The 15,929-nt window shown below is 42.1% G+C and overlaps 2 protein-coding genes and 1 pseudogene across 2 annotated transcripts; all 3 read right to left on the bottom strand.

Annotated features, from left to right (window-relative positions):
* Positions 1 to 40: 40 nt before the first annotated feature.
* On the bottom strand, positions 41 to 4,657 carry LOC118418075 (formin-1-like). The gene is made up of 10 exons (XM_035823903.1): positions 4,130 to 4,657; positions 3,757 to 3,823; positions 3,423 to 3,501; positions 2,761 to 2,888; positions 2,488 to 2,567; positions 1,933 to 2,098; positions 1,352 to 1,481; positions 759 to 938; positions 401 to 469; positions 41 to 187 (listed from the first exon to the last, which is right to left on the bottom strand). The coding sequence occupies exons 1-10, from the start codon at positions 4,626 to 4,628 to the stop codon at positions 41 to 43; spliced, it is 1,545 nt and encodes a 514-aa protein (XP_035679796.1). The 5' UTR covers positions 4,629 to 4,657.
* A 3,255-nt stretch (positions 4,658 to 7,912) lies between these two features.
* Positions 7,913 to 10,317, bottom strand: LOC118418074 (5-hydroxytryptamine receptor 2B-like). The gene is made up of 2 exons (XM_035823902.1): positions 8,813 to 10,317; positions 7,913 to 8,316 (listed from the first exon to the last, which is right to left on the bottom strand). The coding sequence occupies exons 1-2, from the start codon at positions 9,807 to 9,809 to the stop codon at positions 7,913 to 7,915; spliced, it is 1,401 nt and encodes a 466-aa protein (XP_035679795.1). The 5' UTR covers positions 9,810 to 10,317.
* Positions 10,318 to 10,784: 467 nt separating this feature from the next.
* Positions 10,785 to 15,575, bottom strand: LOC118417606 (annotated as a pseudogene).
* Positions 15,576 to 15,929: the final 354 nt, after the last annotated feature.

Here is a 15,929-nt window from a genome sequence, read left to right as displayed (position 1 = left end):
ACTTACACCAACTGTGATACGAAAAAAAGACCCAACTATTTCACATATGTCTACGACGAAAGATGGCTGTCACTGCATTCTTGGTAAGATTTGATAAGTGTTGTTTACCGTGAAATAAGAACGGCTTCATCTTGCAGCGAAACGACGTCACCATGGCGGCTTCACTTCCCTCCAGTACCGTTTGAACCTGCAATCAAAATAGCGGAAAACGTTGCAGCCGATTTTAACCAAGTCTACTCCTTAATTACGTTTTACAGAAAACCAGGAAATCTGCCACAAGAAGACAATATGCGTTTACAAATACCATTACTAGTAACCACTTTTGTTGAGCAGAATACAATAACAACAATGAAGTGAAAATACCACAGACATAAGGTGGACGAAAAGTGGAATTTCTTACCAGTCCCTTCACTCTTTTCAGACCCTCGCCCATACTATGTACTGATTTCCTGCTGTCTTTTAGACATGCCTAGAGGAAGAGAAAGTAACAGTATGTTAGCCCACATAAATGTAATGATGATGAGGCACTTTCAGCCTAGTTTTAGCAACATCTAAGCAAGGAGGTTAACCTCCTTGATCTAAGGGAATTCTTACATCCTTGTTTCACCTTGTGATGTTTTAGGGAAACGTCAAAAAGGACACGTGCAAATTTTTTATTGATGATACGTCGTATGAATAAAAAATTATTATATATTCCGGTTATTTCTTTTGTTTGTTTATCCTTTGTGTTGTGTCCCTCACATTGAGTAATAACCTACCTGTCGGGCTGTCTTCATCAGTTCTGATGCCGGCAACCTGAACTGGTGTCCGTCCGGATCACAGCAGTCCTCACTCCGCCGGCAGTACTGCCGCACTATGTACTGTAGCAGGTTACCACTCTTATCCTGGGTAGAAGGAAGAGGCACAATAATAATTATCATGCGAGTATTTAATTTCCGCTGGTAGAGACTAGTCGTCATTTGGTAGGATCCAATTAGAGCTTAGAATTGCAGTGAACCAAACAGAGATTAGAACTGTATAATCATATTAGCTCTATAGATATGATCAATTACAGGTTTGCGATTACAAAACCTGGCTGTATTTTTGACTACATATCGCTACTCGCACACAAAACTATGGCGAGCCTAACGGTATATAATCATGTTACTGACCTTGTCCAAAAAATAAAGTAGATGGAGGATGACTCTTCGCAAACACTACCATAGGGCGAGTCTATATATAGTATAATCAGGTTATTGACCTGGTCCAAAAACCAAGTAGATGTAGGGTTGATCTTTTTTTACTTGCACACAATTGGGCATTTTCCATGAAATCGTATGTTTATGGTGCTATTGAGACATTTCCACGTTACCTTTGTCCTGACGTCCCTCAGCTTGGTGAGGATATCCAGCTTGTATCCGTCCGCCTGGCCTCGCGGTGTGCAGCCATTCATGTAGTTCCCTGCAGCCAGCACCAGCCGCAGGACGGCATGCAGATGCTCGCTGAAGAACACATGGAATCTTAGCTTCTCATTTTCACTAGTAAAGCTTATTTGAAAAGTGCACTATATATGTAGTCTAGCATAGTACCGGCGGTCAGGCTATCGTGAGCCGCCCTGGATATCCCTGGGTAGTAGGAGTGTTATCCTGCAGCCGTGAAGACTCTACCAGGCTCCTAGAACCGTAGAATTGGACAATAGAGGAAATTGTGTGCTAGGGGAGTCGGCCGGCCAGAGAAGTCAGTACACGACCCACGAAACCGACTCCTCTGACCGGCCGAATTCCCTAGCACACTATTCCCTCTATTTGTCCAATTTCTACTATATGACCACTGAACGATTTGTGGAAACTGGTAGAGGCTATATACCAAACCCTAGAGTGGATGGTGCTAGGCTACCACTATGTAGTCCAAGGCTGTTCCAGCCTACTGAATACTCAGTACATGCGTACGTACCTATGCCTTAGCTCCGAGCACGCCGACATGAGAGAGTTCATCTGTTGGTGCAGGTTGAACATTGTCTCCGTGAAGCGTTCGGTAAATATCCAACACTCCAGTCTGTCCTGAAGACTGTGAACCTCGGCAAGCTGGAGCAGAAACTCCTCCGGTTTGTCCAGGACAACTGGAAGGGAAATAATACTTTGGAAAGTGTTTTACCATTTGATCACATCACAGAACTTCTTCGTACACCGTGCCAATTGAACTTAACAACAAGTCAATGTAAAAGTTTTGGCCACTATTGCATATTTCCTTGCTTCATCAATGTGTTTGTGGTATATTTTTAATTGGTTGAAAATTTGTGACAAACTACTATAATTCAGGGTGTGAAACACATTGCTTTCTTCCCCTGCTTATGATGGTTTGTTATCTGTAATAAAAGTTTGAAATGATTGCATACCCATGGCAGTTTGCAGTTAAGCGTCATTGTAACAACAAAACTAAATTAAGACCATAAGCTTTGTGGACCATCATCTTGTACTTGGGAGTGGGAATAGATACATTTGTACTTACCATGTTTGTTCTCTTGCTTGAACCGTTTGATCTCTGACAGTTCTTTCTCCGTGGCCCGCATGTCATACAGTCCCTGCAGCCTGTCATTGTGATATCATACGGTCAATGTCAGTCAAACGTATGGAAAATATAACATGTTTTATGCCAATGTTTGCGTCAGAGAGACTTTGAACGCTACAGTGTTACGTTGATATTGCTATTGTATCATTACCACAATGAGCTAAATGAAACAATAAATATGTGTATCGTTCATATCCTTTTCCATTATCTCACCTGTCTAGCCCCAGTTTCTTGGCGTCCATTTTGTAAATAGCTTCTTGTACTTCCTCCATGGACATCTGCAGACGGCTGATCTTGATCGCTACATCACGTGATCGCTTGTCGTCTAACACCTTTCCCACCTGTAAAAATTGGCAGTACATATATGTGATCAACTTTACTGTTAGATGCAGGGTAATATTGATTAAGAATTTCCAGCATCCAATAATCGATCCTTGAAAATTTCATCAGGTCGGTACGTCACAGAATAAAGAGACTCTTTTTCACAACCCTTTGTGGGCGCATTCTTTTAGCAGCAACAACTATACCATAGTGGCAAGTACCCTGACTATGTGAGCGATCGCTGTTATTGTTTATATTCGGGGTATTCGACGGCTGGTGCGTGCCTACCAGGACGTCAGTAGATTGGATTGAAAATTAATATTTAAGTTAGCGGATCAAATTACTGGTTAATATGTAAATCAATGTTTTGCTAAACACCTGTTTTTTGCCTACGATCACTCGTATAGCTGCAGTAAAATCACGGTGAACTAGTCAGAATTGCCTTAAGCAAGAAGACAGCTAAACGTCGATAGTAATAAAGTAAGGAAAGTGGGAAAAGAGTCTCTTTTTTCATCCAATAATGGAATTGACGAGTCTTGTAAACTAACACTGACCTGTTTCCCCTTGCCGTGCTTTGGTGCTTTTGAGAACTGCACCGCTTCAGAGTCAAGGGACGCACTCACTCCGAATAACCTTAGGGAGTGGCAATGGTGACGGAAAATAAGATAATAGATACACGCATTCATACTCCCCTTTACTGTCTTCATTCATTGATATTTCGATTTGAAATCTTGATCTTTCAAATTGAAATGAATTTATATTTATTATCAATCATTGAAATCCAGATTTCCCTCATTTTGATGCCATGAGGCAAATGCTTATTACCTCAAATCAGAAATGCATGTAGATTAATTCTATAATCTTGAGATGAATGGAAAATTATCGTACCTCTCCAGCTCATCTGCATCGATGGAAGGTTCCTTGGATGTGGACCAGAAGTTTTCAGGTTTCGTATCTGTTGTACAAATGGCAGTCAGAATTCCAATGAGTGAACTTTTTAAGATGTAATCAAATTGAATATATATCGCCATATACATTACATGGCGAAATTGCTAGAAAAACGTCACGTGGACTTGGACATGATAGCGTACATGAATATGCTACACCGTGTAGTTGTAAATTACAGATAAAAGACATTGCTCAAATTAGATAAACAAAATTCGCATTATAGTTAGATCAAAATAGACTTGTTAAGCGTGACGTGCAAGTTTACTCACATGAGCTATTCTTTCACAGTCGAATTGGTGGGAACATTTCTTACCTTCACATGTTCCTTCCAAGACAATCTTCTTCCAAAAGAGCGGTCTCATCTTTAACGTTGGGCGAATCAGTGGTTTTGACGGCGAGAATACGTTACTGAAGCTAGAATACCCATTCGGCGGAGGGGGAGGGGCCGGTGGTGGGGGCACGACAGTTACAGCTGTATTGTTGGCTATTTGAGATATGGTGTCATGCCCTTCCGTCAGCGAACATGCTTTTTCAGACCTGCTTTCAAGATCGATATGGTCTGAACAAGAAAACTCTACATCTGGATAGCGTGCACCAAAGTCTGGGCATTTGTCAACTTTTACAAAATCTACCGATTCCACGGTCGTATCGTTCGAGATATTGCATTTCTGAGGCGATTGAAGGCAAAAGGCATCGGGTAGTTTGTTCGGAGGAATATCCCCTGACTTTGAATGTGCGTCCATTTCGGCTGTGTCGTCTTGACTGACAGTAGAAGCTGCTGTGGTTGGCACAGAAGTCGCCGTTTTGGCCATGTGGGTTTTGCCGCTGTCAGGGACTGTGGACGATTGCCTGTTCCTGCTGGGCGTAAGTAGAGGTAAACTAAACGGATTTGAGGTTGCGTCCATAACAAATAATGCATTTCTACCACCTCTTCTGGGCGTCTGTGAAGTGTTCGATAACGCTGGAGAATCATTCTCTCCCTGAAGCCTTGATGTCACTGTGACATAATCAGTCAACCGTTCGTGAGGACCGTTTAGAGTGTGGTGGGTTACTGAGTTAATGGCTTGATTAGCACTTTGCCCATCACCAAAGGCGTCTGGAGTTAACGCCATTTCATCAAAAGAATGCAGGACATCGTTTCGCCTTTTGAACTGGTCTTGTTCACCAAGATGACCGCGATTTTGAGGTGAAGTACTTTGGGGTGTGTAGTCGTTTAGAAGTTCTGTAGAAGGTGGTTTCACTTGCGAACCGTCTAAATGTGATGTAGCGTTGTTTCTACTGACATAAATAGTATCCTGAAAGGCACATCAAAGAATGACTGACTCATTTGAAGATAAAGCAATAGAAAGAAAGCTATATCTATGTCTATGACCATATTCAATCTTTCGGTTTTGTCTGAACTTTCCTTTCTGATGTGACGACATGTCCCATATAAGCTAGAAGACGTTTACATCGCATTATAACATCTAGAATAAGATTCATAATTTCAGTTTTGTGGCAAAAAATAAACATGACAGACCACGCAGCATGTCATGCATTGTATGATCTCTGACAACCAAGTCAAGTCTTCCCTGGTAGTAATCTCTGAACCCCCCCCCCCCCTCCCTGACAGTACTAGTAGTTTATATAGGGCAGACCAAATTTCAGTAAGTGGACGAATAGTATCGAGAAGTAGGGAATTTCACTTTCTTGTTATCGTGGTAGTAAAGATAAATGATCAGTAATCTAGTCAAAATCGGATGTCGGCATACATAATGCCTGTAGGCTCATGTGCTTCCAGTACGGCCCAGACTTGTTTAGTCTCAGATAGACTCAGCACACAGTGCATTACAGAGGTTACCACATAATTCCTTTCCACTACGACATATCGGGTGATCCAATAAGCAGAAATCGATGTTTGTGGAGACTGTTTGATCTCTGAAGTGTACAAATATCAGTACATCATACGGTGTTTTAAACACACAAGTTGTGAGATCGCTCTTGACAGTCTTAAACGAGATCTTATCAGGAGGATTAGGTGGCAACGCCGTTTGTAAAGCTTATACAGCTTGCCTATTATATATCCTGAAACCACTTACCCATGGTTGAGTGACAACGCGTCTCCCGGCGTGTTGCGAGGGAGAGGGGTAAAGAAGACATGTTTTAAACCTGACCTCCACAGCGACTATCCTGTTCTTCGCATTTTTCTAACGTATAGTGAACCGTACATTCTAGGGCCTGTTGCCATGTGGGTTTGTATTAAAGGACACTAAATTATCCATGGCATACATAATGTACAGCTATGGTTATGGCTAGAAATATGGTTCTAAAGGCAAGCTTATATGAAGAGAGGATACCTATCACCAGACATTTCGCCAGACGTTTTCAACGTTTGAAGTACGACGTAGAATGCAAACAGAAACCAATTTTATCTCCATACTTATCAGCACAATTGTGATGGATAAGGAAAACATATATCGCATTTAGAAAAACAAATCTTACCATTGATCTGATTTGTTGACACACTTGCGCTGCTCGTTGTGGATTCCCTTGGCTATATTCGACTTTTCCAAGCATGCTGAATTGTAGCATTCGATGATGGCAGAGAGTGATATGAAATTCTCGTCATTTAGCTAGAAAATACGCACTGGTATGTACTGAGATTTCGCTCGTAAAATTTCGAATGGCAATATTACACGAATGTACACGTTAACATATGAAATACATTGAGCAACGAATGTATGACGGATGAAAGGCGTCCCCTACCTGTTAAAATACCTCTATGCACAGTACCTAACCTAAACCTCAGATCGTGAACACTTGTAACGTGGATAAATGTCTAAGCTAGCGTCACGGCTTGCCCCGGTACCCCCCACTACACGCAGTCGGCTATACATCCAAACATGTCCATGGTGTTGTGTTACCAGAACGGCAAAGAGGAGAGCTCCGGTTTCACGAACAATAGACGATAGAAGTATGGCAGCATCGGATCGATATAATACCCCGCTTGGGGCGGAATGCCTTTCACACATTGTAGGTATGAATAGCGCGGCTTACGTTGCAGACTGGCCTAGGGCATGCTGAAGACTGGAGGTTGCTAACCTTACCAAGTTAACATGGATGTTAGGCATGACATACAAGTGTTTAGTAAACAGTTTGGGAAGCGATAAAGTAAGAAGTTAGCGTATACGCAATGCAAAGTCCCGAAACGTCTTTGACTGGACATCTTTTATAGCAACGGAGAGAATTAACTTTATCTGATTATCATTGTTAAGCCATTCGGTACATGTATAATGTATATGTACGTACCGCTACAATGTGAAATGCCATTTTCGAACAGAAAAGACCTAGCTAATCACAAGTGTCGTTCAAACTGTACATTTTAGAATAGTAAGGATCATGTTTTGGACTGACACGTCCCAATATTTGATTAATATTTGTGGTTGACAAGTAAATGTGCTCTAAAATCTCACTTAATGTACCCAGATAAAGAGGGGAACGACTTTCAATGACAAATTATCACGAGCATATTGACAGATTCAGTTCAGTTCAGTTCATCCTCGGAAAGGTGACACCAGCGTCTCCATATGTTCCTGTCCAGCATGATTGACAGAGATTTTAGATACATTTGCTCATATAGACATTTCTTTTCAATAATAACAACGCTGGCATGCCATGAAGTATGTGTTTGACAAAATATTTCTTCTGTTTATTTTACGAGATCTTAAAATCAATAAAGTTGCGTCGCCTAGATGTTGCCGATCTGCTGAATTCAATTCAGAACACCTCAATATATCAGGCGCTTGGCGAGTGGTATATATATGTGTGTCTAGTTGACGCAGAAAACAGGCATTTAAAAGACAATATGGCAAATTTCGATCACTTTTCCATCTGTTGCCATTTCAAATAACCACAGCATTGAGAGTAGCCTTGAAGTAGAGCATTATCCTTTTGGACTTGAGCGGTATATGCTTGGACATTGATAAAGTAAGCACAGTGAAAGTTATGTTTGCACACTTGACCCCGCTTTTGCGACATGCTATAAGCAACTGAGGCCAAATATGATTAGCGACTGTAGCGACTGCGTGTTCCTGTTCTTTAATAGAAAATGGATGCCTTATCTACTCCTTCTAACACAGCAGACCAACCGCTTACAATCTTGCCTAAACTCACTGTTGAGAAAGAGAAAGATGATCGGATTCACTGCGTTGTTTATAAAGCGCAGACACAGGGCGCCTTCGGCGAAGTCGAACTGATTGGCGGCCATCAGGCGGTGGTACAGATTGATGTCGACCTGTAGCAACAGATGCAGCACCCACTCCGGCAGCCAGGTGAGCACAAACACAGCCGTTATCAGAGCCAACAGCTTGGCGCTACGATACACCTTTTTGATGGTGACATTCCTGCTGCTGAGTCGGGCATGCTGTGCTGTACGATGCACGATGCCCAGTGTGCGATGTCCCGACTGTCTCTGCTGGGCACGCCCCTCGGTTGTGACAGCTTCATGCCGAGCAGCAGCACCTACAAAGGAGGAACATTGTAATATCATCACACCACATGTTGTCAAGACAAGTCAAAGTTTATTGCGCAACAGTTGTCGCGGTACAATGTAAGGCAAATTGATATTATAATACATTAAATAAGGACAACTATGTTCTAGGCTATACAATTGAAAGAAAAGTTAACACAATGTACAGTGTTGTTGACTCTTGAATATCTTCGCGTAATCATGCTGTGAGAATGACACTGTAGAACTCCACAAATCAAATCACGACAACACAACTAACGTTATAGTCTGATTTTTTTTCTAAATAATCATTTTTCCACTACAGACCATACAAAGGTATTATTGTGTTTTGGCTTTAGTTGAATATATAAGATCATGTAATTCTCCTAACTGCTAGTGTACACTAACATGCTATTCAAGTTGTTACGAGTCAAGATACGGGCTTGTTGGTCTCAACTGGAGAGTTCACTTCCACGTGTTAATTGTATCTGGCGCCAAAGAATGTCTTACCTCTCCGACGGCCTGCTCCAGGATCGATTGTTTCAACACCTGCGTCGACACTGGGAATCTCGAAATCCGTTTCACCACCCGTATGTTGTCGTTGAGATGAGTTCATGCTAGTCTCTGTACCTCTGCCCATTGTCTGGCTAGAGTCTTCGAGACGGGATACCGGCCTCACTTGAACGGAGACCACTTGAGGTGGCCAGGCAACACCCACCCTTCTAGCAAGTCCACAGAACAACGCTACGTACAAAATACACATGACAAGAATAGAAGAGAAGGACAGACAAGTCCTGATCCACGACGAAGCATAACCCAAGTCGATAAAGCGGGTATTTGTACATGCATACAAGTCTGTCCCGAGCAGAAGTGGAACCGATTCGTACCCAACGCAGCCAAGAATACTGATCAAGCCTGAGGCCACAACGATTATCAAAATGCTCACGTGACTAAATGTTACCGTCTTGCTGAAGAAATGCTGGTACATCTGAGCTTGCGTGTTGTGGACAGTTTTCATGACCCAGTACCTATCCGCAGCCACTGCTACATGGATGAGGAAGGACGCGTACATGGTGAAGTCTGACAGCCAAATGTACGTTTTACACAGTCCGTCGTTATAAAAGCTGAACTGATTGGTTAGATTGTAGATCTCTAGCGGGATAACCACGGTACAAACCACAAAGTCAACCAGCGATAACGATATGATATAACATCGAGCCGACGTCTTTTCTTGCCTCTTGAGTCCGACAATGGCAACAATCGCGTTCCCTGCCGCTCCTGACAGTCCTAAGAAACAAAGTGCGATGACGACAGGAAGACTATGGTCCCACGTGTTATCAAAATGAAATGAAAAGGATCCGTTTTCAAAGATGTGCGATTCGTTCACGTCAACATGGCTACTGTTATTCGCCATCACGGAGAGAAGACCTGTTACCAACAACGCTACAGACTTTGTTGCAGGTAGCTCTTTTAAAGTGTGCCTGACTCTCGTGTGCCACCCACACATGTGACCGCTATCTTTGAAGTTCGTACTGCCTTGAAGTTCGTACTGCCATCGTTAAGAACATATTTGGCGAACTCATTTAGTCCATCTCTGTGATCATAATCACAAACAACTTCTCTGTGAAATTGCTGCACAACCACATCATTCTGTTTGCATCGTTCATTTCCGAACCATTAACGTGTCCGGGGCCTTTGGAGTTGCCGCATCAAAGATTTAAATTATCATTGGTAATAACGTTAACATCTCCGAAAAATGTTTCAGCAGAATACTCTACTCAGCAACCTAAGATTTCAATCGAAAGCAAAGCTGCATTACAACTGAAAATTTGACGATAAGATTGCTCAGTAAACACGATTAATTCGTGCATTTATGGGAAATAGGTTTACCTACATGTAACATGTACCTATGACGCTTGCATGAAGGATTTTGAGAAAGACATTTAAAGGTCATGTAACACGGCATAGTCAAAAGTCTAGAATTAGATGTAGCAATTCACCTGTAGTCTGGTATGAAGATATTGTGATTGTATATATTGTGAAGATTGTACTAGCATTAATAGTTATACCCAAAGAACATCAGGTTACATGGTTTTCTGCAACAACATACTGGGCTAGGGCTCGACCAAGAAACGATTTTGATGAGTTTGGCCAATACCAGTATCAGTGTGACATAATCATTGTTGTACGAGGAAAATTCTAACAATATACAAGGAATCAACCACACGCGCGCGCACACACACACACACACGCACACACACGCACACACACACACACACACACACACACACACACACACACACACACGCACACACACACACACACAAATGCACATACACACACAAACACACACATACACACAAACACAAATACACACATACACACACAAACACAAATACATACTCATACTATAGCTCTCATTTGCAAAAGAGACTCTTCAATACCACACCGGACAATAACAAGTAGTCATATCAACACCATCAAAGCTTTCTGAAACTCTAGGGTACCACAATTTATTGTGTTCAAACAATAACCTGTACTCAAAGAATAAAACTGGTTTGATCCTCTGTGTGTGTCTGCTATAACAGCACTTCATAGTCGTTGTACAGACAAAAATACATCCATTTCGTCCAAGTTGTTACAGGTTGGTACAAACTACTGAACTTTCCTACGGCATTTCCACTTCTCTTCTATGACCAGTGATTTTTTTCTTAACCATGTATTCCCGTACATTGCTATGTCTCTCTCAAACTGAAAGAAATTATATCTGACCGATCTGTTGTCTAAAACAGCAGCCAATCACTAAAAACATGATTATACAATACATTATTCAAGACTTGTGTATGGAGCTCTGTGCCACTCTTGACTTCGTAGTGTTATCCTCAGAAGACTTCAGAAAGGGAAGAACTTGTGCGTGGTAAACCTGTGAAAAAAATGACAATGATAGTTAACATCAATAGGGCGTGAGTATCACTTCTATTTCATTCCATATAACGTTATGTACCTCATCTTTCGTTGTATTTGTTTTCACAATAGGACTTTTTACAGCAGGTCACTGATGAAACAAATTATTGCCCAGATACGTGGTGCCAGTTCTGTGTCATACCCATCAGGTGCAACACAGTTGTGTACCTGTGCATCATCTGGAACAACCACCGTTTATTATAACACATCAGATTTCGGTTCGACACTTTGCAGGCATGACATTATACTAGTATTGCATATCCTATATATGATATTTTCAGAGAACGCATGCTTATGTACACTTTGCAGCAGCTATATGTTTTTCTTTTTTTTTTATATGTTGTTCTTTTTTATCGTCTTCAAGAAACTTACAGGTTGCCTCCAAGGTAGCGCAACTTCCGGTCCAGCCGACCGAGTGACGCCAGATCCTCCTTTGAAAGGCTGAAGTCCATGACCTTCAATATGCAAATATAAAAGAAACTGATGTCATTGTATGATAATAATAATATGTAGTTGGAATTCAGGCAACAAATTGGGCTTGAGTTTCCTGTGTTAACTCCTGCAAGGAAACCTGTGAAAAATGAAACATCACCCAATGATCCTAAAATTACAACTTAATAATCTATCGACTTGTAGGTAGCTAATTGGCTGAATAAAGTTTCCAAAGTTTACAAAGACTGAGCGGTATTGTACGCATAATCCCCACACATTTGAGTGAGTTCCTTGTCTAATTTGTATATCCGCATTGAGTAGACTTCATTGAAACAAGGCAGGAGCAAAGTTGCGATGGCGGGTCGACGAAAGGCTACTGACGTCAAAGTTGGCCTGGATCCTGCTGGGTGTCACGCTCTTCGGTATGACTGAAACTCCTCGGTCCAGATGATAGCGGAGCAGGACCTGTACCGGAAGTTAGATACAAGCTGTTGTAACTGAGACAAAAATAAGAAACCTAGATACTATACCTGCGTGCTTTGTAAAATCTAAACTTCTGTTTATTTCAAAATCTAAACCGTGAATCTAAACTGTATAATCTTTCCGTTTTTGTTTGCGACAATGTATACGTATTTGTTCGTATAGTGGCGCCACCACATACACGCATACATTTTTCTGGCGAGCAGTGCCATAATTATGTACCTGCGCAGCAGACTTCCCGTACTTCTTGGCGATAGCCACCACACTCGGATCCTCCATCAGGACTGGTTCATCTTCTCCACTCTGGAAAGCCCTGCGGGCAGGGTGGGATTTGAATCAAGCATTTGTCAGGATTCTTTTAGTCGAAACAGTTTCCATCAGTATAACTACAGCAAAATTAGCTCTCTTTAAAAAAGTTCAACACGGGGAAAATAAAACATTTATAAGAACTACGAAATGATTCGGTAGCAGAGAACTAACTTTGGACGAGCGGGTGCACCCAGTGCACTGAACGCGTTACAAGAATGTCATTCCGTTTGCAGAAGTCCACAAGCTCCGGCTGGGCCAGGTAAGGATGAAGCTCTACCTACAAAGAGAACATTCAGATACTCCGGAGTGAGAATACAATTTTCTTTGTTCGTATAAAGGATAACCTTGAGGGATGCAGATGCTCTGTAGCAAGAAGAAGCAAGCTCAATTTGCGACGTATCTTTGGTTCAGAAGGTAAATACTTTTCTGACAAACATACAAACAAACACACGTACCTGGTTGACAGCCGGCTTGATGCGGCAGTTCTGCAGTAGCCTCTCCAGCTGCTGGGTGTTGAAGCTCGACACCCCGATAGACTTTGCCAACCCTTCATCAGCCAGGGACTCCATGGCCTAAAATGGCAGGTTGTGTCATCAAATTCCTGCAAACTTTCTGTCAGATAGCTAGGCTGTTACACTACAGTAGTTCCGTTGATACTACAAGAAATATATCCACATATGGTGCATTCGAAAACAGTTTTCACTCACCTTCCAAGTATCGATATAGTCCACTTCATCAAAAAGGTCTTCCACATCACCGGAATGTTGGAAGGGGTTGGATCCGTACTGCAGTGCGGGTTTGAAATAAGTGGGATGCAATGAATGAAGTTATAGGGTACATTTTAGAAGATAATTTACATACGTCCACACGCACACACTTGATCATTTTAATTCGTTTGGCGTCCGCCGATTACAGACTGTGATGAATGAAATGTCCATCCTGGACGTTAAGGTATCATCATGACCTACATCGAGAGGAAACTGTCACAATTGTCCACTCTAAAAATGTTTAATGCTAACCTTCAAACCCTGCGGGCTGTGGATGAGGTACAGGTCCACATAGTCCAGTCCCAGACCCTCCAGACTTTGCATCATGGCGTCACGAACATGTTCTGGTCGTTGGAAGGTGGAAAACAACTGAAAAGAGACAGAGTCGTAATGTCATGAAAAACGTACATATGGCAATAAATACAACACAGCGCATTTCTAAACCTAACAGAAAGCACTATGAGCTATCTAAAATTATATCCTGTTGTTTGTTAGGTTTTCTGTTAGGTTCTGAAATGCCCCTTGTTCTGCAGTGTCCAATATCTTGTCACTTCTGGAAAAAAACTCATCATAAAAGATCACGAAAATAGACTTGATATTTCATTATTTGAATTAACGTGGCGTGCGGCAAGTTAGTACAGCCAGACAAGAACGTTACTTTAAGTAGTACCTTAGTGGTGACGAACACATCCTCCCGCTTGATCTTTCCTTCTGCGATTTTCTCCTTAATGGCCTGTCCAACATCCTTCTCGTTTCCGTACACCCAGGCGGTGTCGATGTGACGGTAGCCGGCGTCGATGGCAATTTTCACGGCGTTGATCACTTGCTCGGACGTTCACTGGGGAGACGAAGTCCGATAATGTTACGATATTCATATACTGTTTCAACTCACTAAAGAGGAATATCACCGGGAGGGGCTGTGGGGAAACTAATGATTGTAAGAGAACGCAAAATATCTCCTGCCAGTTTATTTTCATTAAGTAAGATCTGTAATTTGCCAATTTATGGTGTTTCATGCTAAGTAGTTGATATGTGACAAACAGTCAGAAACAGTAAATACGCTTAAGCCAGGTAATCATGGTATCTTATCACCCGATCGTGAGCAGAACCATGTCCCAAGAGATAAAGAAGCCCTGTGTGGCTCGGCAGCTCGCATCTGCAAACAACGTTGTTAACAACAGATTGTCGAGGGCGTAGTCACCAAGCATACTAAAACTAGCGTGGCATGTTTTATGTTCTCAAAACCTTCCCCGATGCTGATTTAGGCTAACGTTACATGTCCAAACAGAGGCCCGGCCGGGCTGCTTGTTGAAAAGAAAAATAGAAATGTATACGTAAAATGTACATAAGTAATGTCCACGACTATTACTCAATACGTTTGGTTCTTTTATATCATGATCATAAGTTTCGTCCCCGAAAGCTGCCCGACCGGGCCCGGTTTGGAAATGTGATGGAGGATTGAAAAATCAAACGAACAGAATTGCTTGTTCTACAGTTTGAATTGTAAACTGCAACCAGATGCAGTACAGATGAACCATGGATAATACTATACAAACTGCAAATCATACGTATCCATAATATCATTTGTCTCAGAGATCATGTGCGTAGGGAAAGACAAGAAGGTGTGAGGGCTTAGTCTGGCCTGTGCATCTGAGGGTGCAAGGATTGATGTTGGATGTTCAGGCCGCACAGTCGATAGTAAATCTAACTTAAAGTATTCCTATATATTGAACAGCTCGAAACCGTCTAGAAGTCGTGCTGGTGATTCTTTTTAAACGAGGTGCCTACATTTGACGTCACAATGTCCTTGATTTACCATAAAGCACGGAGGAAGTTTTTAAAAGCTAGATTGTTGAGGCCGGGGGAAGGCGGCTTTATGGCACTTCGGAAAATCGAAAGAAACTAGAAGACGAAAACTGTTTTGTGGGAAAAGGACAGCTTAACGACTGGACAGGGACGATCACCAGTAGAAGTCATTCCCTGGGTGTAGAATACCAATACGCACCTGCCATGTTCCTAGCCCCAAAAGTGGCATTTTCTTTCCAGAACTCAGAACAGCCGTTGGTCCCGCACCAGCCATGATGACTTGCGTTCTTCTGCTAACCTAGTTCGCTGCTAATCTTGCGGTAGCTCCATTTATAAGCATGTTTGATAAACACGTGACCAACGCAAACACAAAGACATGATGATGCCATTCACTCGGATGACGTGTATGTTATCAGGTCAGTTGACCCGGCAGAGGCGACCCGGCGCCGTCGGACAAAGTGCAGTGGACTGAGGGATGACGACCAAACTATTTCGAAGTGGAGATGTGATCGTTGCTAGCTACAGAGGTTGCTAACCTATAGCTAAGCTACTGATTTTTATCATCTTTGCAAATTCTTACACATTCCATACTTAAAACATGTGTTTTTGCTCAAGTTGCTGTATCGTATTTAAACATCCAAATTGATAAGCACATGAACACGTGACAACCCTAAAAACGCTTAAGTAGATGACTCACATGCTCCCATATGACGGCCGGTAAACCTTTCATCACAAGCAAATACCCTGTGTCTGTTTGGGATAAGCAAACGCAATACCTACGTCTGTTTGGGATAAGCAAACACAATACCTACATACGTTTGAGGTAATCAGGTGAGGTCATACAAGGGACAAATGTCACAGTGCCACTA

This window comes from Branchiostoma floridae, chromosome 6 (assembly GCF_000003815.2).
Source record: "Branchiostoma floridae strain S238N-H82 chromosome 6, Bfl_VNyyK, whole genome shotgun sequence".
Lineage (NCBI taxonomy): Eukaryota > Metazoa > Chordata > Leptocardii > Amphioxiformes > Branchiostomatidae > Branchiostoma > Branchiostoma floridae.
The sequence above is the reverse complement of the archived record's forward strand: the minus strand, read 5'-3'. Positions and strand labels throughout refer to the sequence as shown.